General features: G+C 40.7%; 1 protein-coding gene across 1 annotated transcript; it reads left to right on the top strand.

Moving 5' to 3' along the window:
• Positions 1-4,283: 4,283 nt before the first annotated feature.
• On the top strand, positions 4,284-26,354 carry LOC121369946 (solute carrier family 22 member 15-like). Its single transcript, XM_041495032.1, has 9 exons — positions 4,284-4,424; positions 11,841-12,134; positions 12,574-12,995; positions 14,299-14,538; positions 18,678-18,812; positions 19,235-19,317; positions 20,904-21,024; positions 23,005-23,077; positions 26,095-26,354. The coding sequence occupies exons 1-9, from the start codon at positions 4,407-4,409 to the stop codon at positions 26,308-26,310; spliced, it is 1,602 nt and encodes a 533-aa protein (XP_041350966.1). The 5' UTR covers positions 4,284-4,406; the 3' UTR covers positions 26,311-26,354.
• The last annotated feature ends 476 nt before the right edge of the window (positions 26,355-26,830 follow it).

Raw genomic sequence — 26,830 nt, 5'->3', positions numbered from 1 at the left:
CAATGAGTGATGAGCGAGCAAGTCAGTTCGACTTAGTTAAGGCTGCGGTGTTGAGGGCGTATAAATTACGTCCTGAGGATTATCGTTTACGGTATAGCGAGTTGAGAAAAACGCATGGTCAGTCTTATAGTGAGTTTGTGGCTAAGAAGGCAGGGATGTTTGATAAATGGGTTGTTTCTCATCAGGTAGAGTCATATACCGAGTTACGGGAGTTGTTGATCTTACAGGACATTAAAAATGGATTACCAGTTAGCTTACGTATTCATTTAGAGGATCGTGATGTCAAAAAGATAGAGGAGGCAGGCATAGTGGCAGATGATTATGTGTTAATACACAAAGCTCAGGCAGTACCGGGTACCTCTTTACAACAGGGTGATAAGAAGAAATTTCAGCCAGGTTTTTCCCGGGAAATTAGCTATCGGGGAGAGTCATCTAGTTGGTCAGCTAGTCAGGCAAGGAATGCACCTGGTGGGCAAAGTAAGGATAGACCTGCATTATCAGCCAATGCACGAACTTTTCGTCCACATTGCAGTTACTGTAAAAAGGATAACCATCTTATCGGGGACTGTTTTAAAAGGAAACGCGATAATGCGCAAGTGGTCGGTTTAGTGAGGTCAGCTCCGTTAGCGAGTGAGTTAATGGTTAGTCCCATGGCAGAGAAAGTAAACCCGTATGTGTCCACTGGTATGGTTTGTGATGTGAAACAAGAATTGAGTCCTAAGGCTATATCAATCTATAGAGATACCGGGTGTAGTCAGAGTCTGATAACGCAAAAGTGTTTAGCTGGTATTGAAAATTCAGATACAGGACATAGTTTGGCTTTAAGCTCGGTTACTGGAGAAAAAATGGTTGTCCGGTTACATAAGGTTTTCTTGTGTTCGAAGTTTGTGACGGGACCAGTCGTTATGGGTGTTGTGAAGGACTTGCCTGTTGAAAACATAGGAGTTTTGTTGGGTAATGATTTGACTAGTCAGTGTTGTCAGCCGACATGTGACCAATTGCTAATTAAAGACAGCCCTTTACCAGTAGAAGAGAGTGAGGTTGATGAGATTAGATATCCTGCGTGTGTAAAGACTAGGGCTATGGCCAGTAGGTTAGCACGGGACCTAGAGGATATTTGTGATTTGTCTGATACGTGTGTGAGCCATGAAATTGGAGTGGATGAGGTTATCAGTAAAATGGTAGATAAGTCAACTGACAAATTAAATGTGGTGGAACCTGTTGATCTCCCGCAGAGGGGAATTGAACCAGTTGTGTTTGATAGAGGGGATTTACCTTGTAATAGACAAGAGTTAATTCTAGAGCAGGGGGCTGATCCAAAATTGTTGGCAGTTCGCACTACATTGTTAACTGAGAGAGTATTGATGAATAAAAGAGTTAGGGATAGGAGGTTGCCGGCGACCGAACTAGCTAGGAAGCAACTGAGCCATGCTCAGAGCAAAATAAAATCAGTGTTTGATAGGAAGACTAGGAGTCGGGAATTTAAACCAGGAGATAAGGTGCTGCTGTACCTTCCCATTAAACGGGGTTCATTACAGAACAGGTATTTCGGTCCCTATGTTGTGCACAAACGGGTAAATGAGACAGGGTATGTGATAAACACTCCTGATAGGGTTAGGAAAAGTAGGTATTGTCACATCAATTTGCTAAAAGGTTATTTTGACAGACTGCCGATAGTTCCAGAGAGACCGGTCCAAATTGAGAGACAGTCAATTTCCTGTGATGATGTCAAGACTGCGGAGATCAAGTTGGCCAACGGCCAGATTCTAGAAGACTTGAACCCCCAGCGAGCAAAGTTGACTACGTTGAAACAAGACAATGTTTCCATTTGTCAGAACCTTCCAACGATTACCAATACCTTAAGCCAAGATGTGCGCTTGGAACCCAACGCTACACCGATTCGATAGCATGCCTATCGGAGAAAACCTGGAAAACGTGCGACGCTGAAAAAGAAGGAAACGAAGTTCCATTGGTCAGGTGAATGCGAGAAGTCATTCAACCGTCTCAAGCAGAGGCGCTACTCGTCTCCCGTGATGGCAGCACCAGACTACCGAATGCCGTTCAAGCTAGCTGTGGGTGCCAGTGACGTGGGTGCTGGAGCTGTGCTGTTCCAAGAAGACGAAGACGGACTGGACCATCCTAATGAAAGCCTCCAACCAGAGAGAGTTGAGATGGAGTCTTCTTCTGCAAGAATACCCAATTACCATCGAACATATCAAGGGCACATCCAATGTAATCGCTGATGCCCTGTCCCGAAGTTGAACGATATGATAATGTGTTGACATTCTTGATTTCTGTTTTGTTTATATATATTTTATTTGTATACCAGGGACTCAGAGACTCAGTGTGATTACTGGTAGTCACCTTATTATTACATGTGTTATAAATGCCCGTATGCATCGGTTAACGCACTTTTGTTTTAATGTAGTATATTTCCCTATTCCTAGAGTAGAGGAAATATTCTTTTTGAGGTGGGGGTGTGTGACGGTACATGCTCTTAAATTTGTTTCGCCTGTGGCGATTTTAATTGTGTTAGAGGGCCGTGTGCAGTTTCATTGCACGTAGCCCAGGTGGGCAACTTGTTACGTAATACTTCGCGCGATCGGGCATTCCAATATGCACTTAGTCCAGCTGTGGAGGCCATGTGGCGAGTAGTTACGTAATACCTCTGCGAGTGCGGTTTCGACGACCGTAATTTTGGCGACGATGGCGTCAGTAAGTCTGACGATCAGAGAGAAATAATACCGCTTGGTCGCGGTGGAAATATCAGATGATAGGGGGAGGTACCGCCTTGTACCCCCAGGCGAATTCTGATTTTATAATAAATAGCTAGTTTTTAGAGATATCGAGGAGAACGAAAAAGGAAGCTTCCCGGGAACGTTGTCCATTTGGACTGGTAAATATTCTATTTCTGCTCTGTGTATAACCTTGATGTGATTGATGTGACTTTAAATATTTTAATACTGTATTATACCAATATTCTTTAGACAGTGTCTTCGGTCATCTGACGAAGTAAATCGTAGTCTTACTGTTCTATATTTTATACGAGTATTTGGTAATATAAAGCTTAGCCAGTCATCCTAGAAGACCTAGGTAAACTGTAGGTTAGTGTCTTTATTGTGATAGGTACCAGTATTAATTCTGTGTTACAAGGTTACTGAATGAGTAGTTAGGGTTAATTGAAAATTAACCAGTCAGGAATAGAGCTGTAATTCCTTTATTAATTAAGTTCCCCAAGAAGCGTTTCTCAATTATCACACGTTACTGAACGAGTAGTAAGGGTTAATTAAAAATTAACCAGTTAGGAATGGTGTTGTAATTCCCTTATTAATTAACTTCTCCTAGAAGCGTTGCTCAATTATCACACGTGTGGGTGTTGTGTCACGGTGAAGTGATTCGCATATTGTGTAACTAGACACCTAGAGATTAACTAATTAAGTGATCAGTTCTGGGTTGTTATTATTGTTGTTATTAATTAACTACTGCGGCTGTACATTTGTCAGCGTAGGTTAATACAGATTCCAAAGTGTATTGTGTTTTTGTTGTGTTTTCTAGAGAACTAATGTGCTATAATAATATATACTTTATATAAGATCGTATCTCTGATCATACCTAGACGAGCCACAGCGGGTATATACCGCCTGTTACAGAGAGATCTAATAGATATACAGTTAGGAGAGATATTTTGATAATCGTGTTTTATTCAGTTACGGGTATTATAGAATCCCCGTGACATCCTCCGTTTTTTTGTTTTTGTTGTGTTTTTGTTGTGTTTTTTTGTGGGGGGTTTTGGTGGGGTTTTTTTTTGGGGGGGGGGGTTTGGGGGGCCATTATGAGATATTTAACGACAAAAAATACATACTAAATATTGTTTTTTGTTTAAAGTATCAGTTTATTCAATTCTGTTATTGTTGTTGGTTGTTTTGTCTCTGTGTGTGTGGGGGGGGGGGGGGGGTATTTTTTTTTTTTTGGGGTGTTGGTCGTGGGGGTTTTTGAGGGGTTTTTTGGGAGGGGGTTGGGAACTTTAGGGGGGGGGGTTGCGGGATTTTTTTCCAGGAGGGGTGGGTGGGTTGTCCTAATGTTTGAATGAACCCAAACAGGATTTAGTCTCCCAATAATTTCGTACATATGAAAATTGTATATTAATAAATAGAATGACGTTTGTCCTAGTATAAACACTAGAATGATGAGAAACACGTTTAATATACAGCCACTGATATCTAAAGTAGATTTTAAAATTTAATATAAGTTTTTGTAAGAAAGACGTCTCTGTTGAACAGTAACATCTTAAGAAAGCCAGTAAACTCAGGAGAGTGCCATTACGTCATAAAGAAGGCCAAATCGAAGATGGCCGCCGGCGCCATCGTGACAAATTATCTTTTGAACAAGAGCACCTAGAATCTTGTATGGAGACAGTTTTTCAGGTAAATCGATACCAGTTTGACGTTTTGACATCATTTTGACCCAGAAATTCAAGATGGCCACCATCGGGTAGAGCAAAAACGTAACTTTTGAACGGGAGCATCTATGATCACGAATGAACACATTATTTCGGCTTTCAAATGTCATCTTCGAGGTGATATATAATGGTCACGGAATTGAGGATAATAAATCGTTCTCTTTTTTATATAATTTCTTATCACTGTCAAGGGCGCCGCTGCCATTACACAAATTACGCAATTACCTAAATAATTTCAGAAGGGACAATTTTTTTTTTTAAGTTACGCTTAATATTTACAGTATACAAAACGGTCGTGTTCCAGTAATGCACCTGTCAATGTCTTCCCCACCCGAAAGGCAGACCTAACTACGAAAAAAACCAAGCGCCTGGAAAGCATCAACAGAGTACATTCAACAACATGTCAAAAGGGATTTGACGTCACTCTCAACATTTGACGTCACTCTCAACATTTGACGTCATTCAGTACCAATATTCCATTAGTTGTTTAACCTCAACAGCACTCGCATTTTTTTTTACATACCCTCGCTACACTCGGTCGACGAGGTGTGCGTAATGTTTTTAAAGGCTTGGCGGCGCCCTTCTAACATATACTACAGTGCGTCGACATACAACGTGTTCAGTGTGCCTGTCTATAATACTATATACATTTGGGTGTAACATAGCTTGTGACAATGTCCACCATTCCATGTGTCATCCAGTATGGCGGGCTTTGCAATAAAGCCACCGATGTCATTGCCCCAGTTGCAAGACAAAATCAACTATCAGATCGATTCTGCAGCTGATGATCCATATGCACTTGAGATCAGGTTTGACCTCAAATGCTGGTTGAAATATGTGCGTAGTTACCAGAAAATGAGTGAAGTAACCACTACGCCCTCAGAGGAATCAGAGCGACCTAGTCTATGACACGTCTCGGGGTGGTTCATATGTCGAAGCAGCACTGCTCCATCGGTGTCAGCAGTGAGCAACTGGTGCGCAATGTGGCTGATCGACTCAGGGATGACATCACGTAAATCAAACTCATCCCGTAGCTTCCGAGGGTCGAGCAGTTAGAAGGGGAGGAAGAGCTCTCGCCTCTCATGGTGCATCTGCTATCTGCTTTGCAGGGGAAGAAGGGGGTAGATCTGTCTCCAAACACGCTCTCTCTCCCGCCTCTCTCGTCTCGCAGTACTCACAAAACGACCCACCACTACCGCCATAAATGCCACCGTCACCCGTCATGGCATGACTCGCAACAAGGAGCTTGTCGACTCTCACTACAAGCTGGGAATGGACATCAGCTACCCGAATGTGCTTCTACTCCGTGACGTCTGGACAATGCATGACCTCGAGCGGTGCTGGGTGTGTCCTGACGAGATCGCTGAGGGAGAACCACGCATCAGTATCATTGACAATGACGACTTTCTCAACGACACCTTTACAGGAGGGGGTACCGCACATCGCTGTTACTGGATGTTTGTGCAGCGTCTAGAACGTCGTGTACGTGAGTACGAAACAAACATCCAGGATGAGCCTGCGTGCTTCAAAGACACCAAGATTGTGCCGCAGGCACTGACTGAGAAGGCGTCTGAGATGCAGGCAGTTAGTGTGGTGAGCCTCTCATCCGCCCTATGCCCACTACTTTCTCGTCAAGTACAGAGCCTCAGCACAAGCTTGCGTGGACATGAATGGTGACCGCCCTGATGCAGCCGAGCAGACTATCCCTCCCTACAACGGGTTTCACACTGGCTTGAATATGGAACTAGGGAAGAATAAGGCTTATTTTCATATGTCTTACAATCCACCGCCAAACTAGTCAATTGTGAATGACATTATGGACAAGCTGTCTACCATCATCACCACTAAGCACATGCCCTTCGCCTTCTTAGTGGTAGATCATCCCGTATACGTTCTTATCACCCTGCGCAAGGCAGAGAACCCAAACAAATACCATAACATTGTGCCATTTCTTGGTCCCTTCCATATACAAGCGCTACAAGGGGAGTGAGCTCGGAGATGTACTCGTGGCGGGAGGAATTATCGCCGAGGGCTCCGTCGATCGTGTGCTGAAAGGCAAGCATTACAAGAGAGGGCTGCGTTGCTTGAGAATCATGTATGAGTCGCTCATGAGTCGGCTGGTGCAGGGGAGGCCCGACCTGGCTGATGAGACTAGGGAGAACCTTGAGAGTCCATGACAGACGCGCTCATGCAAAACGTGCACGCAGTGCATAGCTGCAACTGGGACGAGTATGTCAACTCTCTGCACGCCATGCTGCCATGGATGGTAGCGTACGACAACAATAGTTACGGGAGGTGGCTGTCTGACTTCTGGGCGATGCTGACAGCTCTCCCTGCTGATCAGGTCGCCTTCCTTCGTATTGATTTTGCTCAGTCCATCACAGGGAACCCCTACTCCAAAATGGCCTAGGGCATGTGGATCGAGTGTACCATGAACAAGGGCAGCAAAATGAAGTCTGGCTGGCTTTCCATCCCCCAGAAATAGAAGCAGCTACTGGTGCACTCAAGAAATGTCAACAATGTGGCCCAGATCCGGTCGGCTCACAATGCCCTGGCCAACTGAAAAGAAGACAAGTGCAAGCACATGGAATGTGGCCCGAAAAAGATGCGAGACGATGAGCAATGCGTGCAGGACCTGGTCGCATGCATGCACGAGTTTGACTCCTTTCCGTTCGACCCGGCCTCACCCACCCTCCTCACCCTACAATCAGCCATGCCTGCCTCTGATGAGCTCATTGCGGACTTCAACTCAGCTCATGCTGCGGGAGAGGAAAAGTTGACTAGCGTCTTGCGAGACCGTTCAAAAGTTACGTTTTTGCTCTACCAGATGGCGGCCATCTTGGGTTTCTTGGTCAAAATAATGTCATAACGACACACTGGTGTCAGAATCGGAATCCCCATGGTCGATTTACCTGAACAAGATTCTAGATGCTCTTGTTCAAAAGTTAGTTTTTCACGATGGCGCCGGCGGCCATCTTGGATTTGGCCTTCTGGTGAAAGATGCCGGAATTTTTGGGAGGGACCTGGGGGATAATTTTTTTTATAAAAGGTCCATAGAAAGTAAATCAATCGTCAAAACATGTTAGCCAGAGAATGCACACAGACTTGCTATACTGAACCTAACTAATAAAGGACGATACGTGAATTTTGATATATTTAAAGCAAAATATAACATAAGATCAAATTTTCTAGAATATAAATCTTTATCAATGGCAGTCAAATTTTTATACAGGAAAAAATAATTCAAATAACCAAACATTCAGTTTAGGTAAACATCCTATATTTCCATCAAACATTAAGCTCTTGTTAAAGGACAAATCGGGAAGTAACCCTTTCTATAAAGTACTAATTAAATCACCTATTGTTCCTACATCACAAATTAAATATTCAGAAGAAGGATGTGTCTTTAACCTCTTTAGAATGGGCAAAGTACAATCTGATTAACATTAGCTCTACTGGATCTATCAGTAGATTTAACAGCATTGCGTGGACTCTCATGTCCAGTTGACATTTCATCTATAAATAACAATTTAAATATCGACCAATTACACTTCGCCTTTTATAGCGTTATTCAAGAGCATACAAATTCTGAAAATATCGGGCGAGACTATTTATGCAATAGGCGAACTTGTTGGTCTATTTCAACATTGAAAAAACAGGGGGGAACGTGCAGTAATAAACTCTGGATTGTATACTAGTATAAACAGATTTTATGGCTATACCATCACGGTGTTTTTTGTCGTCTTGAAACGAATTTTATATAAAGTTTTATATTGCAATTAGTTTCCGGCATACTTCGTAATTCAACCGAATCATTTCGTATTCGGCATAATCCCGAATGTTTTTAAATTCTTTTCAAATCACTGGCATGATTTTGCAAGTAAGGTTTTTGATTGGTCAAATGAAAGTTCAGCTGGACATGAGCTCCATCGGCTAATTTTAATTAGATTGGGCAAAGTATTATAGTTTACCATTCTGCTCTTGGAAAGACCCAACACTGCTATGGTTCCAGTATCAAATTTTAGATACAATTATACCAATATTTGTAATTTTCGCTCACACAAGCCAGAAACACTTAAGCATCTATTTTATGACTGTCCTAAAGTCGTCCAAATTTGGAGTACTATAGAAGATTGGTTATTACAAAAAGATGATTTTATCCAGATGAATAGAACCAGTTTTATTTGGAATTATAAATAGTAAAAACACTTTTGTAAACTGGCTAATCGTTAATGTAAAATATTACATATATAAAACAAAGTTACAAAAGAGTACACTAAATGAAACTGGAGTTAAACAATTCATCAAAGACAAGTTACAAATAGAGAAGTACATATATTATAAAAATTGTTTACATACACAATTTGACGACAACTGGGAACCTTGGAGTTCTAGAACACTGTAGCTGAGACACTTATTACTTTTATTACATATATGTATTTTGTTTAATCACGATGCCAGTTTGGGAAGCATATCTACTGATCTTTTATCCTCGCCGTATATGTTTATTTAGAGTATATTTTGTTTCTACTTTGTAATTGCTCTATTACATTCTGATATCAATGTGTTATATTACGTCTAGATTAAGATTATGTAATGTATATTTACTATATGTAACATGTATAGTAATGAACTCGGGGCCCCATCCCTGACATTGCCATAAAATATTTCTAGGGAAATAAACTATTAAAAAAAAACGCCATAAAAAAACCGGCTACATTTTCCCATTAGTATCAAGAAATCTTTTATATGCACCATCCCACAGACAGGATAGCACATACTACGGCCTTTGATATACCAGTCGTAGCGCACTGGCTGGAGAAAAAAATAGCCCATTGTGCCCACCGACGGGGATCGATCCCAAACCGAGGGCGCATCCAGCAAGCGCTTTAACACTGGGCTACGTCCCGCCCCTAATCATGAAGCTCACAGATACATTGCCATATACCACGATATTAACATCGTTTATTTTCACCGTATTTCACGAGTGGACGTATTCTCAGCTATAGTTATTCAACGAGCTCGGGGTGGGATGTAGTTGGATATTAACATCGTTTATTTTCACCGTGTTTCACGATTGGACGTATTCTCAGGTATAGTTATTCAACGAGCTCGGGGTGGGATGTAGTTGGATATTAACATCGTTTATTTTCACCGTGTTTCACGAGTGGACGTATTCTCAGCTATAGTTATTCAACGAGCTCGGGGTGGGATGTAGTTGGATATTAACATCGTTTATTTTCACCGTGTTTCACGAGTGGACGTATTCTCAGCTATAGTTATTTCAACGAGCTCGGGGTGGGATGTAGCTGGATATTAACATCGTTTATTTTCACCGTGTTTCACGAGTGGACGTATTCTCAGCTATAGTTATTCAACGAGCTCGGGGTGGGATGTAGCTGGATATTAACATCGTTTATTTTCACCGTGTTTCACGAGTGGACGTATTCTCAGCTATAGTTATTTCAACGAGCTCGGGGTGGGATGTAGCTCGATACGCGCTCGGTCTATGTGGTTGATCCCTGTCGGTGGGCCCTTTGGGGTATTTCTCGTTCCGCTCAGTGCACCACGAATGGTATATCGAAGGCTGTGGCATGTGCTATCCTGTCTGTAGGATGGTGTGTATAAAATATTCCTCGCTACTAATGAAAAAATGACTATGTCAGAATTACCAAATGTTTGAGATTTAATAGCCGATTATTAATAAATCAATGTGCCCTAATGGTGTCATTAAAAATTTTTTTTTTAATCTTCAGTGAGCTTTGTCATGTGCTAGTGGTGTTTTGTATGTAAATTAGTTTGAGAGTAGCAGTCCTCTTTGAGTGGTGCAGGATGGATGTATTGTCTTGTAAGTGATCTCCTTGATAGTGGCTGTCCTCTTTCAGTGGTGCAGGATGGATGCATTGTCTTGTAAGTGATCTCTTTGAGAGTGGCTGTCCTCTTTGAGTGGTGCAGGATGGATGCATTGTCTTGTAAGTGATCTCCTTGAGAGTGGCTGTCCTCTGAGTGGTGCAGGATGATGCATTGTCTTGTAAGTGATCTCCTTGGGAGTGGCTCTCCTCTTTGAGTGGTGCAGGATGGATGTATTGTCTTGTAAATGATCTCCTTGGGAATGGCTGTCCTCTGAGTGGTGCATATGGATGTATTGTCTTGTAAATGATCTCCTTGGGAGTGGCTGTCCTCTTTGAGTGGTGCAGGATGGATGTATTGTCTTGTAAATGATCTCCTTGGGAATGGCTGTCCTCTGAGTGGTGCAGATGGATGTATTGTCTTGTAAATGATCTCCTTGATAGTGGTTGTCCTCTTTGAGTGGTGCAGGATGGATGTATTGTCTTGTAAATGAACTCCTTTAGAATGGCTGTCCTCTTTGAGTGGTGCAGGATGGATGTATTGACTTGTAAGTGATCTCCTTGAGAGTGGTGTCCTCTTTGAGTGGTGCAGGGTGGATGTATTGTCTTGTAAATGATCTCCTTGAGAGTGGCTGTCCTCTTTGAGTGGTGCAGGATGGATGTATTGTCTTGTAAATTATCTCCTTGAGAGTGGCTGTCCTCTTTGAGTGGTGCAGGATGGATGTATTGTCTTGTAAATGATCTCCTGGGAGTGGCTGTCCTCTTTGAGTGGTGCAGGATGGATGTATTGTCTTGTAAATGATCTCCTTGAGAGTGGCTGTCCTCTGAGTCGTGCAGGATGGATGTATTGTCTTGTAAGTGATCTCCTTAAGAGTGGCTGTAGAGGATGACTCAAATGTGCAGAGATACGGTTTTGACCACCCACATGGGTTCTGTCGTTCAGATTAGATTTTGTCGTGATGGTATTTAAACAAAAAATAAGTTTAACGCATCACTAGAGCACATTAATTTAATAATCATCCGCTATTGGATGTCAAACATTTGGTAATTTTAACATATAGTTTTAAAGAGGAAACCCGCTACATTTGTCCATTAGTAGCAAAGGATCTTTTATATGTACCATCTCACAGACAGGATAGCACATACCACGGCCTTTGATACACCAGTCGTGGTGCACTGGATGGAACAAGAAATAGCCCAGTGAGCCCACCGATGGGGATCGATCCCAAACCGACCGCGCATGAAGCGAGCGCTTTACCACTGGGCTGCGTGCCGCACCCAAACGGTGAGGTGATAGTACGATATATACTACACACGTGTTGAGTGCGTCGTTAAATAAAACATTTCCTTCTTTTTTTCTTTCCTCGCCGTTTGGTTGATTAATTTTGGTTATTTAACGGTCATAGTGTAACGATAATAATGTAGTTTATGTCAGCTGTAATAGGACTATACGAAAATAGGATTTACTTGTCAGTAAAAAGGTGTCGTTAATTCCTTTTCATTAAAGCGATGTTCTGGCTTTAACATTTCAGATGTCGGAGAAAAACAAAAACGGTACTTTGGAAATTCTGCTCGGCGAGTTGGGCTCGTTTGGTCGTTTCCAAATAATAATGATGCAATGTTTGTTTATACCGAACGCTCTCGTGGGATTTAGCCTCGTTCTCCCTTCGTTTACTAGCGTGGCTCCTGATTGGTGGTGTGTACCGGTTGCCGAGAACAACAACAACCAATCGCAGCACACGAACGAAACATTCAAAGTTTGTAGTGTCAATGGTAGCGAATGTGTCCGTGTATACGGCTCCAATATGGCGACAACAGTTTCTGAGGTAAGACAGATCTTTAAAAAGTATTAAAATTGAAATATCTAAAGTGAGGGCTTTATTATTATTATTATTATTTTTTTTTTTTTTTATTTATTCATTATTTTATTTTTTTGTATTTACTCATAAATGTCAGGGGGGGGGGGGGCGGGACGTAGCTCAATGGTACTACAATATATTTAGTAACTTCACACTTTTGTAATTGATGTTCATCATATACCTGTATTTGATGCTCAACAGCCGAAATGTATTTTGTGTTAGGGTGTCGTTTAACATTAATTCATTCATTCATTCATTTATTTATTCATGAAATCATTCAATGAAACAATACAACATATTTTCGAAATGATTTCCGGGACTATACGATGAACTCTAGTAAGGTCTGGCTTTAATGACACTGAGTATATCTACTGGATAATTATGCACGTGATGCTGTCTGTTTCAGTGGGATCTTGTGTGCGACAACAGGTGGGTGACGAAGATCATGACGTCAATCCAGATGGCGGGAATTCTGGTGGGCGTGGTCATCGCGGGTCAAATGTCAGACTCGTTCGGACGTAAGAAGATCTTCTTCTCGGGGGTCCTCGCGCATTCGATCTGCAACTTAATTTGTCCGTTTTCCGTTTCCTGGGAGATGTTTGCGGTACTACTGTGTCTCTTGGGTATAAACGCTGGTGTGATTCTGTGTTTGAATTTTTCATACTTGTTAGAGTTTGTTGAAGAGAAATGGCGCCCTGTTCTATCGGCAATGCCTCACTGGTCACTAAGCGTAGCCCTTGTTGCCATGCTCGCCTGGCTGATACCAAACTGGAAATATCTACATGCTATCTGTGGAGCAGCCGAAATTCCATTTGTCGTTGGATATTTGTAAGTTAGAACTATTCTTGAAATCTTAATATACCAAGTAGAACGGTTACACAAATGAATCAGTCAAATGTTTATCTCGTCTGAAAACAAACAAAATAACAACAAACAAACTAAATAAAAACAAACAAAAACAGCACACCCACACACGATAAAAGCAACACAAAATATCGTGTTATTTATATCACTGACTCGTCCAGATCTAGGTTTCATCTTGCCCTTTGACCTCGCTTTATCTCTCATATTCATTCGTTCATTTACCTTATTTTCTTGCTTATATCCAATTAAGGTTCAGGCACGGTGTCCTGGGCACACACCTCATTTATCTGGACAATCTAATTAAAATTAGCTCCACTGGTTAATTACTATTACCTGTGGATCTAACAGCACCCCGTTGGAGCTCCTGTCCAGTTGCCCTTTCATTCGATCAATCAAAACCTTACTTGCATATTTATGCCAGTGATTTGAAAATAATTTGAAAACATTCTCCCAAATAACGTTATAAAAGGTGAAGTGTGATTGGGAGTCTACACAATGTTGTTAGATCTACTGGTAGACCAGTAAAGCTAATTTTAATCAGATTGCTGTCTGGACTTTCTGTCCAGGACAGCGGGTTAGTGGTTAGTTGTTAGTGGGGAGAAGTCGGTGTAGTGGACTTGCACCTACCCATTGAGTCGTTAAAACACACTCTGAGTGAGAACCGTTACCGGGCTGCGAACCAATTACCTACCAGACTTATGTTCGAGGCCGGTCTATCTCTTATAACATTATGTTTATTTTAAAATAATATTAACCTTTACCATATGTGCATTGTATAAGGTGGTAATGAGGTGCCAAGAACTAACCAGCGGGATGGGATTCGGATTTGGTAGTGCATGGTACTAGGGCCTCCACGAGTTCAAGATATTGGAATCGAGTACTCCAGGAACAAACTCGACCCGTACCCGAGTGCCCTCCACTTACACTATATGATAATCAGACTGGGGAATAAAATAAAATAGCATTATTCATCTTCATTCCAGCGGTGAACATGGATGCCAAATCATGCCAAATGATGTTGTATTGCATTCCACACATTTAACTTTTGTTTTCCCTCCATGTGTCATGACCCTATAATGTAACCAGCAACAAGCGTACGGCAAAGTGACGTAAACAAAAATAATTAAGAGTGCTCTTCCTTGCACGGTACTCGAGTCCTGTGAACGGACTGGAGTCTTGCTAGACTCAGCTCCTGCCCGTGTACTCGAGTACTCGTGGAGACACTACATGGTATATACTCATCTTTGTAGTGTGGAAATCATTTCAGTTTTATGACAGAGAGCATGCGCTGGTTGGTGGTACACGACAGGGTGGATGAGGCGGACAAAGTGGCGAACACTATCGCCAGGTACAACCGAGTGAAAACACCTGACGATTTACGCAAACGTCTCCAGGCGGTAGCAGATGAGGAGAAAAGTGGGCAGCAAAACGCCAAGAAGTATTCCTACATCGATGTGTTCCGCGGGAAAACCATGATCAAAACGACCATCTGTTCAAGCTTTGTCTGGTTAGTATTCAGAACGCACACTGGAACAAATTTTAATTCAGCCAATTTTTAGATACCGTGTGAATATGTATGTCGAGTATTTCCCTGAAAATATTTATAAGTATATTCAAATGTAATTTATATATTATTTAGTATGCATGTATCATTCAATTGTTATTGTGTAACCTGTCAATTATGCAATAACTTCGTCCATTTTGTTTATCCCATTGCCCCCTTTCCTTTCTCTCCTTTGAATTCCATCTCATTTTTTCCCTATTTGACAACTCCTATCTTTGAACTTCTTTCCCTGTCCACCTCCACATCCCAGTCCTTGTCTCTCCAACCGCGACAGGTGCTTATCTCCTGTGGTCGTCTGTGCCACACACCGGCAATTCCCCATCAGTTTTTAGCTGTGGGCTTAGTCTAACCACTTCGAGGAGTGTTCAGTAATTACTTCTGTCATTGTTAAGACGCATTTGTAACCACCTACTATAAACCCCTACTACCGGGGTCGTTAGTTAGTGCCGTGGGTCAGATCAGCTTTATTAGCGGCAGAAGACGAGGATGCCAGGTGGGTGCAGGGAAGTACACATGGACAGCTCAGAAGAGAGAGTCGGAGGAAACAAACTGACAGAAAGGGTCAAAACAGATTGAAATCGTGGGAGAAATGGGAAAGGTTTTTTTATATTAAGATAATGAGAATGCTAGGCAGAGGTTGATAGATGAGAAAAATGAAGTAATGTGTGAGCAAGCTTTGACGGGATTTGAACCACGTACTGTCGTCAGCTTGATTGTCCAGCAGCTTATCCACTAGACCACGGAGCTCACTTCGTCTTTAGTTTGAGGCTAGCAATCAGACCAATTAGTGTGAAACTAAATTACAGCAATCAAGAACACTATAGGTTTTAATTGTCGCCCCCAGCTGATACCCAATCTGCCAACAAACGTACCTATTTATTATTGTCAGAATCGGCAGCATTTAGCAGATTGCAATTTATCATTTGACAAAATAATGTGTATGTGTCGACTAATGACACAATTCACAAACGAGGTCTTAGCCTCAGTATGTTGCCTAGGGCAACACTATTGACAAGAAATAAATGACCAAAACATATTAACACGTAACCATTTGAGGCGGGTAAAACAGACCAGAAAGACCTAAGGAAAACCCGAAAAATACAGATCCAGATAGAATGAAGGTGAGACCCAAGGGGAGAGACAATTGACGTTCTCAATGGCAATGTCAACTCTATCGAGAGACTTGTGTGTCATTCACACAAGAGCTGAGACTTACATAGTATCTGTCTCACCATGTTGTTAACTTGTAAACAATGTTTTATGTTCGACAAGAAAATAGAAACTATATACATCATCTCTGTGCTGGGTCTACTTCTTTAACATCAATAGCACGTTTAGTGTGTTTAGTGCATACAGAAAGAAGGGAATGTGTATTGAATAATATCAATATATTGGCGTCTGCCTGAGGAATATTTTGGAGCTACTGGGCAGTGAATCAGGCTATCTTGTACTCATCCAATCTCGGAGGATGTGCCCAAGACAGTCGTGCTTGAACCTTCAGTGGATGTAAGCACAAGTCAAATGGTTGATTGATTGACAGGCCAGTGTCGTTTGTAAAGTCGCATTGTAAATCTGAACGTTCGTGTGTTTTGTTTAACGACACCACTAGAGCACATTGATGTATTAATCATCGGCTATTGGATGTCAAACATTTGGTAATTTTGACATGTTTTTAGAGAGGAAACCAGCTACAATTTTCCATTGGTAGCAAGAGATCTTTTATATGCATCATTCCAGACACAGGATAGCACATACCACAACCTTTACATATACTAGTCGTGGTGCACTGGCTGGAACGAGAAATAGCCGAATGGGCCCACCGACGGGCATCGACCCTAGATCGTCCGAACATCAAGTGAGCGCATCACCACTGGGCTACGCCCCGCCCTGTAAATCTGACCGATTAAACTGTAATCCCCGATCGTGACTGACTCTGAGAACAAGGCAGAGTCGAGTGGGCGTTTTGGCAAAACAATGCTTGATTCCATGTTGATTCTAATGCCTTGTTTATAGGTGACAACCACTAGAGGAAACCATGTATTGCACCGCCACAAGAGGACTGCCACTCCCAGACTAGTTTTCTAAACCAAAACTAGCATGGAACAGAGCTCATTCGAATAAATATGGCTGCGATGACATGCACCTATGAAATATCGAATAGCATCGGTGTATGCTTACATTAAGGCACCCCAGATCCCGAATTCACAAATATCATTCGAAGCCAAAAAAACAATGGTACGGTAGTGAACTTTGGTATACCATAGGTGCCCTATTTGTATCTTCTTATAATACTATAATCATGTTGTCGCCCCTGCAGGTAGTACTAAACCAAATAACTTTCAGCTGGGTCAAAGTGCGAGGTGCACCGAACTTTTGATAGAGAAGTTAAAACGACAAGTCTTGTGATTGGTGATAAATGTGAGAATGTAGTGGTTGTAAAACAAAATAGTTTCATCTGGGCAAAAAATATATACAATTTTATTTGACCTAATTCCGCTGTGTCAAGTAGCCATGCGTATGAGGTACGGTTCTTTAAAAACAAAAATACAGAAATTTTGTATGGAACTAGGGTTGCCATAGCCGCTACCCGTTATCTCTGAAATTAGCAGCTTTTCCCCTAATTTGTTTCTGAATCATTTTAAGGGTGAGAGGTGATAGTATTTATATTTGTGGTGTTTATGTCGATTGATACGCTGCAAGTAAGAGTTTTAGCCACATATGTTACCGTTGTCGTCTATGGGATTTGATTGGATAGTATACACCCTGCAACACCGTGCACCTACATAAAGGTATTGTTTTCATAAATGATTTACTTGATAATGAAGGAAATATTTAGATTTTACAACTTTTAAAAACATATATGATCTAAAGACAGACTTTTTAAATTGCGCATCGCTAGTTTATGCGGTAAATTCATTCTTATCCCCATTAAACAATATTAACAGTACAACATTTATTCTTAGTAAAAGACCTATCTTGTCATTTAAAATGAAACTAATGCTAAATGAGAATATTAGAAGTAAAGATATATACAATATTTTGAATAATAATCATGTCATACCAAAGACACAAACAAAATTTAACATTTGATTGTTATACATGGAAAATGTTTTATGCTAAACCCTTTAAATGTACAAAAGATACTACCTTGCACTGGTTTCAATACCAATTGCTCCATAGAATCCTAGCTACTAATACCTTTTTGCATATGATTCACTATGTAGATTCAAATAAATGTCGTTTTTGTAAAAAAAAATCCATTTGTTTTATGATTGTAATAAAGTAAGAAATATGTGGAAAGAGTTGGAGAAATGGATATTTAACCAAACTGGAGTCAGACTTTCACTTAATAAACATACAGTTATGTTTGGTATGATAAATAATGAGCTAAGCGATGTAGTTAATTGGATTCAACATAAAATAGTACATTTATAGTATGAAAACACATAACAAGATTCTTCATATTAATGTTATAAACAAAATTGCAAAATAAATTTCAAATAGAAAGATATATTTATTTAAAAAATTGTGAACATGACAAATTTAACGAATGCTGGGGAAAGTGTTTTAAACTTTTAAGTATTGACGCATAACATCCAAAACTATAGGTTTGGACCATTTCCTTTGGTTTGTTTGCTTATTGCTTTTTATTTACAAAAACACCATAACTTGTTAGCAAACAATTCTAGATTTATCTCTTTTATGGATGTTACATCTATTTATCTCTGTTTTTAGACACTCAGATCAAAATCAGTTACAGTAATTATGGGTGTACATATACATTAATAGTGTATGGCTATGTTTGAAAGTATATATGAAGTATGGGTATATGTAATATGCGTGCGCGCATTTATGTATGTATGTATGCACTAGGTATGTATAACTAATAAATAGTATTTGTAAATATTACACAAAGTAAGACAATGATTCAAGGCACTCCGACCTTGACACTGCCAGTGATCTGGGGACAATAAATCATTTAAAAAAGGTAATGCGTAAGAGTTGTGGAGGCAGCATGTGTTTTCTTTTTTCGATTGGGGACTGGCATTTAAAATTTTATTCTTAACCATGTTTCTGCTCAGGTATAGCTGTTCTATCGTATACTACGGCATGATGTTCGGTGCTCACAGACTCACCGGAAACCTCTACTTGAATATCTTCCTGCTCACCATCTGCGATTTACCAATCCTTGCGTCGATATTTTGGTTTCTTAGAAGGTATTGTCTTTATCAAATCATAACAATCTATTACAGGATACTGTTACTAGACGGTAACACCCAAACGATTAATTTCAACCATAGTTTAAAGTATGTTTTTTGTTTAACGACACCACTAGAACACATTGATGTCAAACATACGGTCACTTTGACAGTCATAGAAAGGAAACCCTCTACATTTTTCCATTAGTAGCAAGGGATCTTTTATATGCACCATCCCACAGACAGGGTAGCACATACAACAACCTTTGCTATCGTGGGGGTGTGGGTGGGGGTGGGGTGGGGTGGGGAGGCTGTTGCTTCCCCCTTATCATATGCTAAGGGCGTCGCAGAGCCAACAACAGGAAGGGGTACAATGTCCAAATAGGGCACCTATGATATTTGTGATGTCAGGTTTTAGGAATACATAGTTCTATTTGTAGATTTGGTCGGAAGTGGAGTGGTATCGCTTTCCTCTTTGTTGGTGGTCTGTGCTTAGTCGCTACTGTAATTATCAAAAATACTGGTAAGTGCTGTCTTGGTATTTCGCACATGTTCAACACGATTCTAAATTTACTGTTTAGGGGCGGATATAGGATTTTCCAGCGAGGGGGTGCAGTGTTTAAAAAGGACACCTACAGTATTAACAGAGGGGTGCAATATTCTAAAGTATACTAGCATCCATTTTATATGCCAATACGTTAAAGACAGGTTTTTTTTTTGTTTAACGACACCACCAGAGCACATTGATTTATTGGCCATTAGATTTAAAACATTGGCAATTTTGACATATTGTCTTAGAGAGGAAACAAGCATTAGAAACAAGGGATATTTTATATGCACAATCCCACAGACAGGATAGCACATACCACGAACTTTGATATACCAGTCGTGGGGCACTGACTGGAACGAGAAATAGCCCAATGGGCCACCGACGGGGATCGATCCCAGACTGGCCACGCATCCAGCTAGCAATTACCAAGCTGATGTAGATATTGTATTAAATAAAATGAATGTTTCGAGGCGCTTCGATCATGGGGGTGGGGGACTCCGCCGCCCTCCCCTACCTGGAGGTGTTATATTTAATCAGAATCCGATAGGTGCAAAGTTGACACGATAGAGCATTATTCAAGATAGCGTCCAAAATGGCCACCATGATATAAAAATGGCACGATCTTGGATACTTTATAGCCTGTAACAACACATTTGATGTATATGACTGGGTTTTAGGTGTTAAGGAATTGTGAAACATTATGGATAATTAAAACATTACTTTACCATACTAATCCAATAATATAATTAATTTGTCATAAGAAAATATGTTTACATATTACTTTACAGTGGTAAGTTCTGTACTTCATACGTGTATATACGTAGTCAGCGTATTACAGAATCTAATTAAAATTAGCTCCACTGGTTAATTACTATTACCTGTGGATCAAACAGCACCCCGTTGGAGCTCATGTCCAGCTGACCTTGCATTCGACCAATCAAAATCTTACCATGCCAGTGATTTGAAAAGAATTTGAAAACATTCGGGATTATGCCGAGGGTATACGGAATGATTCGAGTGAATTAATTACGAAGTATGCCGGAAACTAATTGCAATATAACATTTTATATAAAATTCGTTTCAAGACGAAAAAACAAACAACCGTGATGTTATAGCCATAAAATCTGTTTATACTAGTATACAATTCAGAGTTTATTACTGCACTTTTCCCCCTGTTTTTTAATGTTGAAATAGACCAACAAGTTCGCCTATTGCATAAATAGTCTCGCCCGATATTTTTAGAATTTGTATGCTCCCAAATAACGCTATAAAAGGCGAAGTGTAATTGGTCGATATTTAAATTGTTATTTATAGATGAAATGTCACCTGGACATGGGAGTCCACGCAATGCTGTTAGATCTACTGGTAGACCAGAAGAGCTAATTTTAATCAGATTGCGTATTACATGGAATTGTTGCATTTCGAGTTTGTTACTGCATCGATATTGTCGTTGATTTCATTGCTATTTGTAATTTTTTGTTTTTGTTTTTGTTATTCATATATTTTTGTTGTTGCTGTTTTGTAAATTTAAGTTAACATATATTTTTTATTTTATTTAGCTAACACAGAATACAAAGACGATATCATTAGAACCATGGCCGTTTTAGCCCAAATGACGATTGGTGGGGCCTGGATAACCATGTATATATACACCAACGAACTGTACCCGACAGTCGTCAGGTAAGGTATTGTTGTAGTCTTGGTATAAAGTGTTCGTACTGGCAGTAGGTACTGGGTCCGCAGCCCGGTACTGGCTCCCACCCAGAGCTAGTTTTAACGATTCATTTGGGTAGGTGTAAGACCGCCAAAACCCTCTTTTCTCTAACTAACCACTAACAACTAATCCACTGTCCTGGACAGAGGTATGTGTGTCCAGGACAGCGTGCTTGAACCTTAATTGGAAATAAGCATGAAAATACATGTAAGTTGAAATAAAATGAAATGAAAGTAGCTTAGATCAGTTGGTAGAGCGCTAGACTTCCATACTGATAGTCCATGATTTGATGCCCTTCAGTGGAGGTTGATTTTTATCTGATACATTTGGAGCCAACGTAGGGACTGGGTGGGTTCTTAAAATAGATCTTCAACTACACTGCACCTTCAACGTCTAATGACTGTCAACCTAGGTTTTTTTTTGACGGAATACAACCGAGCTCATCCCTATAAGCTGTGCACCCAAACAACCTTAACGAGGCCACTCACGTGGACATATAGATCGGACTTTAAACTTTTAGAGCTTCGTTCAAAATTTTATGTCGAAATTACTTTTTTTTTAAATATTATTAAATAGTCTGATCCTCTCTTCTTTCTCTTATTTATTTTTGGACTTTCCATCTAAACTGCTCCAAATTATTTAAACATTCGGCCGAGCAGTCAATTTTTTTTTTTTTTTTTTACAAATTCTATTAACTTTTTTACTAATTGCTATTTTAAAAATTCTGCCCATTTTTAACTCTACCCCCCCCCCCCCCCCCCCCCCCCCCCCCCCCCCCCCCCCCCCCCCCATCCCGAGTTAGGCCACCTATCCTATCAGAGGTCGGACTCTGGATGGGTGTGTTCGAAACCCTAGTGATATATGAACACGTTAAACTAGTTATCTATCTATCTTAGATTACAATTATGACCCAGTTAGGACCCGTAGCAGTTCAACTGCCCGTGGACCACAGCTCTGGGGCGTACCTTCACTTGAAGGGGCTGTATGTAGTTGTGTTGGTATAAAGTGCTCCTACTGGCAGTAGCTGGTTGGAATTTACCTATCAACTCCGTTTGCAGAGCGCTGGACTTTCAACCTCAATGAGAGTAGCTTAGATCATTCGGTAGAGCGCTAGACTTCCATACTGATAGTCCGTGGTTCGCATCCCATCAGTGGATGTGGATGTTTATCTGTTACAAATCATGGGATGCTTTAAAATAAAGTTGTTTTGACACCACTAGAGCACATTGATTTACTAATCATCGGCTATTGGACATTAAATATTTGGTAATTTTTTACATATAGTCTTAGTCAGGAAACCCGCTACATTTTTCCATTAGTAGCAAGGGATCTTTTATATGCAGCATCCCACAGACAGGATGGTACATACCACAACATTTGATATGCCAGTCGTGGTGCACTGGCTGGAACGAGAAATACCCGTGGAATGACAAACTGATTTGAAGGTCGAAACGTTCTGTTCTTCAGTCTGTCCTTACGTTCATATCTTAACATACTCACCCAGCCGTCCATCCGTCTCCCCGTGTGTGTGTCTCCATATATGTTCGCGAGGTCCGTCCGTCCATCTATCGTCCGTCTGTCTGCATGTTTTTCTATCTTTTTCTATCCCTCTACCCCGTCCGTGGGCCCATTAGGCAATTTCTTGTTCCAGCCAGTGCACCACAACTAGTATATCAAAGGCTGTGGTATGTGCTACCGTGTTTGTGGGGTGGTGCATATGAAAGATCCCATACAACTAGCAGAAAGTTGTAGCGGTTTTCATCTCTTAGACTATATGTTAAAATGACCAAATGTTTGATATCAAATAGGCGATGATTAATTAATCAATGTGCTCTAGTTGTGTGGCTAAACAAGAACGCTAACTTTTTATGCCTCTGTTTTTATCTGCTGCCTATGGTACTTTCTTTCTGTCTGTCTCTATGAATGGTTTTATACATATCTTTCAGGACAGTTGGTGTTGGTGTGAGTCAAACATTTGCACGGGTAGGCGGTATCATGGCACCATTGGTTTTGTTGATGGTAAGTTGACTCTACTGATGGTAAGTTAATTCTATTTATGGTAAGTTGATTGCATTCATGGTATATTGATGATACATGATTCTACCTCAAAATAATAGTGTATGTATAACAAACTTATTTTCGGCAATCTGATTAAAATCACTTCACTGTCTACCAGTATATCTAACAGCATTGCGTGGACTCCATGTCCAGGTGACATTTCACTGTCTACCAGTATATCTGACATCATTGCATGGACTCCATGTCCAGGTGACATTTCACTGTCTACCAGTATATCTGACATCATTGCATGGACTCGATGTCCAGGTGACATTTCACTGTCTACCAGTATATCTGATAGCATTGCGTGGACTCCCATGTCCAGGTGACATTTCACTGTCTACCAGTATATCTGATAGCATTGCATGGACTCCGTGTCCAGGTGACATTTCACTGTCTACCATTATATCTGATAGCATTGCGTGGACTCCCATGCCCAGGTGACATTTCACTGTCTACCAGTATATCTGATAGCATTGCATGGACTCCGTGTCCAGGTGACATTCAACTGTCTACCAGTATATCTGACATCATTGCATGGACTCCATGTCCAGGTGACATTTCACTGTCTACCAGTATATCTGACATCATTGCATGGACTCATGTCCAGGTGACATTTCACTGTCTACCAGTATATCTGACATCATTGCCTGGACTCCATGTCCAGGTGACATTTCACTGGTCTACCAGTAGATCTGACAGCATTGCGTGGACTCCCATGTCCAGGTGACATTTCACTGTCTACCAGTATATCTGACATCATTGCCTGGACTCCCATGTCCAGGTGACATTTCACTGTCTACCAGTATATCTGACATCACTGCATGGACTCCATGTCCAGGTGACATTTCACTGGTCTACCAGTAGATCTGACAGCATTGCGTGGACTCCCATGTCCAGGTGACATTTCACTGGTCTACCAGTAGATCTGACAGCATTGCGTGGACTCCCGTGTCCAGGTGACATTTCATTGTCTACCAGTATATCTGACATCATTGCCTGGACTCCCATGTCCAGGTGACATTTCACTGTCTACCAGTATATCTGACATCATTGCATGGACTCCATGTCCAGGTGACATTTCACTGTCTACCAGTAGTTCTGACAGCATTGCGTTGACTCCCATGTCTAGGTGACTTTTCACGGTCTACCAGTATATCTGACAGCATTGCTTGGACTCCCATGTCCAGGTGACATTTCACTGTCTACCAGTAGATCTGAAAGCATTGCATGGACTCCCATGTTCAGGTGACATTTCACTGTCTACCAGTAGATCTGACAGCACTGCGTGAACTCCCATGTCCAGTCGACATTTCGTCTGTAAATATTAATTTAAATATCGACCAATCACAGTTTGCCTTTTATAACGTCATTTGGGAGCATTCAAATTCTAAAAAAAATATTTAATCTTCACAGGTAATAGTATTAACCAGTGGAGCTAATTTTAATCAAATTGATATGTTTGACAATAAAAGAACGTTTGAACTACTACAAGCAGTATATGGATCAGAAACAGATTTATATTAGAGGGGGTGATAAATACTTTACTGTGTTCAGTTTGAAAATACCTTTCCAGAGAGACACCACATTTGTTGATACAGGCACGGCGGAAGCCATTAGACACTGGCGGACTGACAGAGATCGAGGGTGCAAAGCAAAAAACTAGATGTCCTGAGATGCAATTTCCTGCATTGTACAAGTAAAATTCATCTCTGCCTTAAGATTTACTACCGTGCCTGTGATAGCTTTATTTGTGACCCCTCCCACCCCCCACAAAATTGTTTTACTGGTCAAAATGGCAAACTTAGGATTAGTATATATTTCAGAAATATTCAAGAAGAAAGGCAGAGAGAAATAATTTATTTCCAAAACAAATAAACTAATAAATAAATGTTCTCACAAATAGTAAGTTACAGAAATGGTTCCTTCAAGCTATATCATATACATGTATAGGTTTAAATTCTGATTATATTCAGTCTTGGATATGTTTTAATTATTCATTGACTGTTCTAGATTTCATTTCAACATAATTTCGTGCTTATGTCCAATTAAGGTTCGTGCATGCTGTCCTGGACACACACCTCAGCTATCTGTGCTGTCTGACCAGCACAGTGGGTTGGTGTAGCCTTACATCTACCCGCTGAGCCCTTAAGTACCTACCAGCCTGTAGTCCAATGACTTAACCACGACGCGACAGAGGCTGGTACTGTTCTATAAAAATTATGATGAAGATTTGTTCAAACGAGGGGCACTGTGAGTCGCAACATTTTTCCATGAATAGCAAGGGATCTTTTATATGTACGTTCGAAGAGACAGCACAGCACATACCACGGCCTTTCATATACCAGTCGTGGTGCACTGGTTGGAACGAGAAATAGCCCAATGCGTCCATTGACGGGGCTGTAGTTTGTATACTACCAAATACCAGTACCAGTAAAGTGTGCTGGGGTGGGGGTCGGAAACACATTATAAAAATGTTTAGAGCAGTTCGAACCCCTACTCCAACCCTGCTGCACACGCATCTGATATATACATATTTGTAAGTAATACACCTCAGTGATTACTCAACGACTGGTATATCAAAGGTCGTCGTGTATGTTCTGCTTTAAAATCCATATATAAGACCTATTGCTGCTAATATAAAAAAAAAAAAAAAAAAAAATACTGGAGAGATCAAAGGAAACTGTATGACCACAGACCCACGCCTAGTCAACGGTAGTAGTGACCCTATTTATAGCCTGCAAGCCATGTGTGGCAGTGATAGGGGCGGATTCCGGGCAACCAGGGCACCCGTTTCCCCTAAATATATGCAACTGTCTCTTTTTTTCTCACCCCACCTCCAAAACGACCCCCCCCCCCAAAAAAAAAAAAAAAAAAAAAAAAATAATAATAATAAAAATAAAATAATAATAAAAAAAAAAAAAATTCGACAACATCACAACGTGTAATGTCTGTACTAGAACATCATTTTGTTGCAGGACGGAGATAACATCATTGTTCCCTACGTGACAATGGGCTGTTTCATCATCATCAGCGTCGCGTGTCTCTTCTTGTTGCCGGAGACCAAAGGGAGACCACTGGAGGACACCTTAAAAAAGAAAGCGAAGGTCGTGTTTGTGGAAATCCCCAAGCACGAGGAGGGCAGATCGTTCGAGGCTCACATCCCCGAAACAGAAACAATATCATTTTTGTAGGGAAGCAGGCTGATTTTTGCCCGAATTAAACAAACGTGCCCGAATCTGTATTATTTTTTATTCATATTAGCTTTACTGTTAAACAGCTATAGGCCTAATATTGTGGGTAGAATAATGAAATGAAAATACATGGTGAAAAGTGTTAGACCAGCTTATTTTGCACGAGGGTTTTCGCCAATAACTTAGATTTTTGGGCTAGCAATCAGACCAATTAGTTTGAAACTAAATCATTGCAATCAAGACCCTGCGGACTTTTAACTGATGCGCTATACATGAACAGTATAATTATTAGTCTTAGCAATTACGGTTTGACAAGTCGGAAATTTCCTGTTTCCGAACACATCTACAATAAGACTTCTTGTTACAGTGACACGTTTCACACATGACGTCACTCTCAATTGGCGCGCTTTCAACTTTAGCCGTTCAGATTGGCTGGAATAATTTTATTAAAAAAAATACACTACCGTACTCTTTTTATGAGCCGTTTAGTGTTGTCGGACATTTTGTAAAAGTAAGAAGC

Source organism: Gigantopelta aegis, chromosome 1 (genome assembly GCF_016097555.1).
Source record: "Gigantopelta aegis isolate Gae_Host chromosome 1, Gae_host_genome, whole genome shotgun sequence".
Taxonomy (NCBI): Eukaryota; Metazoa; Mollusca; class Gastropoda; order Neomphalida; family Peltospiridae; genus Gigantopelta; species Gigantopelta aegis.
This window is presented reverse-complemented; position numbering and strand designations above follow the sequence as displayed.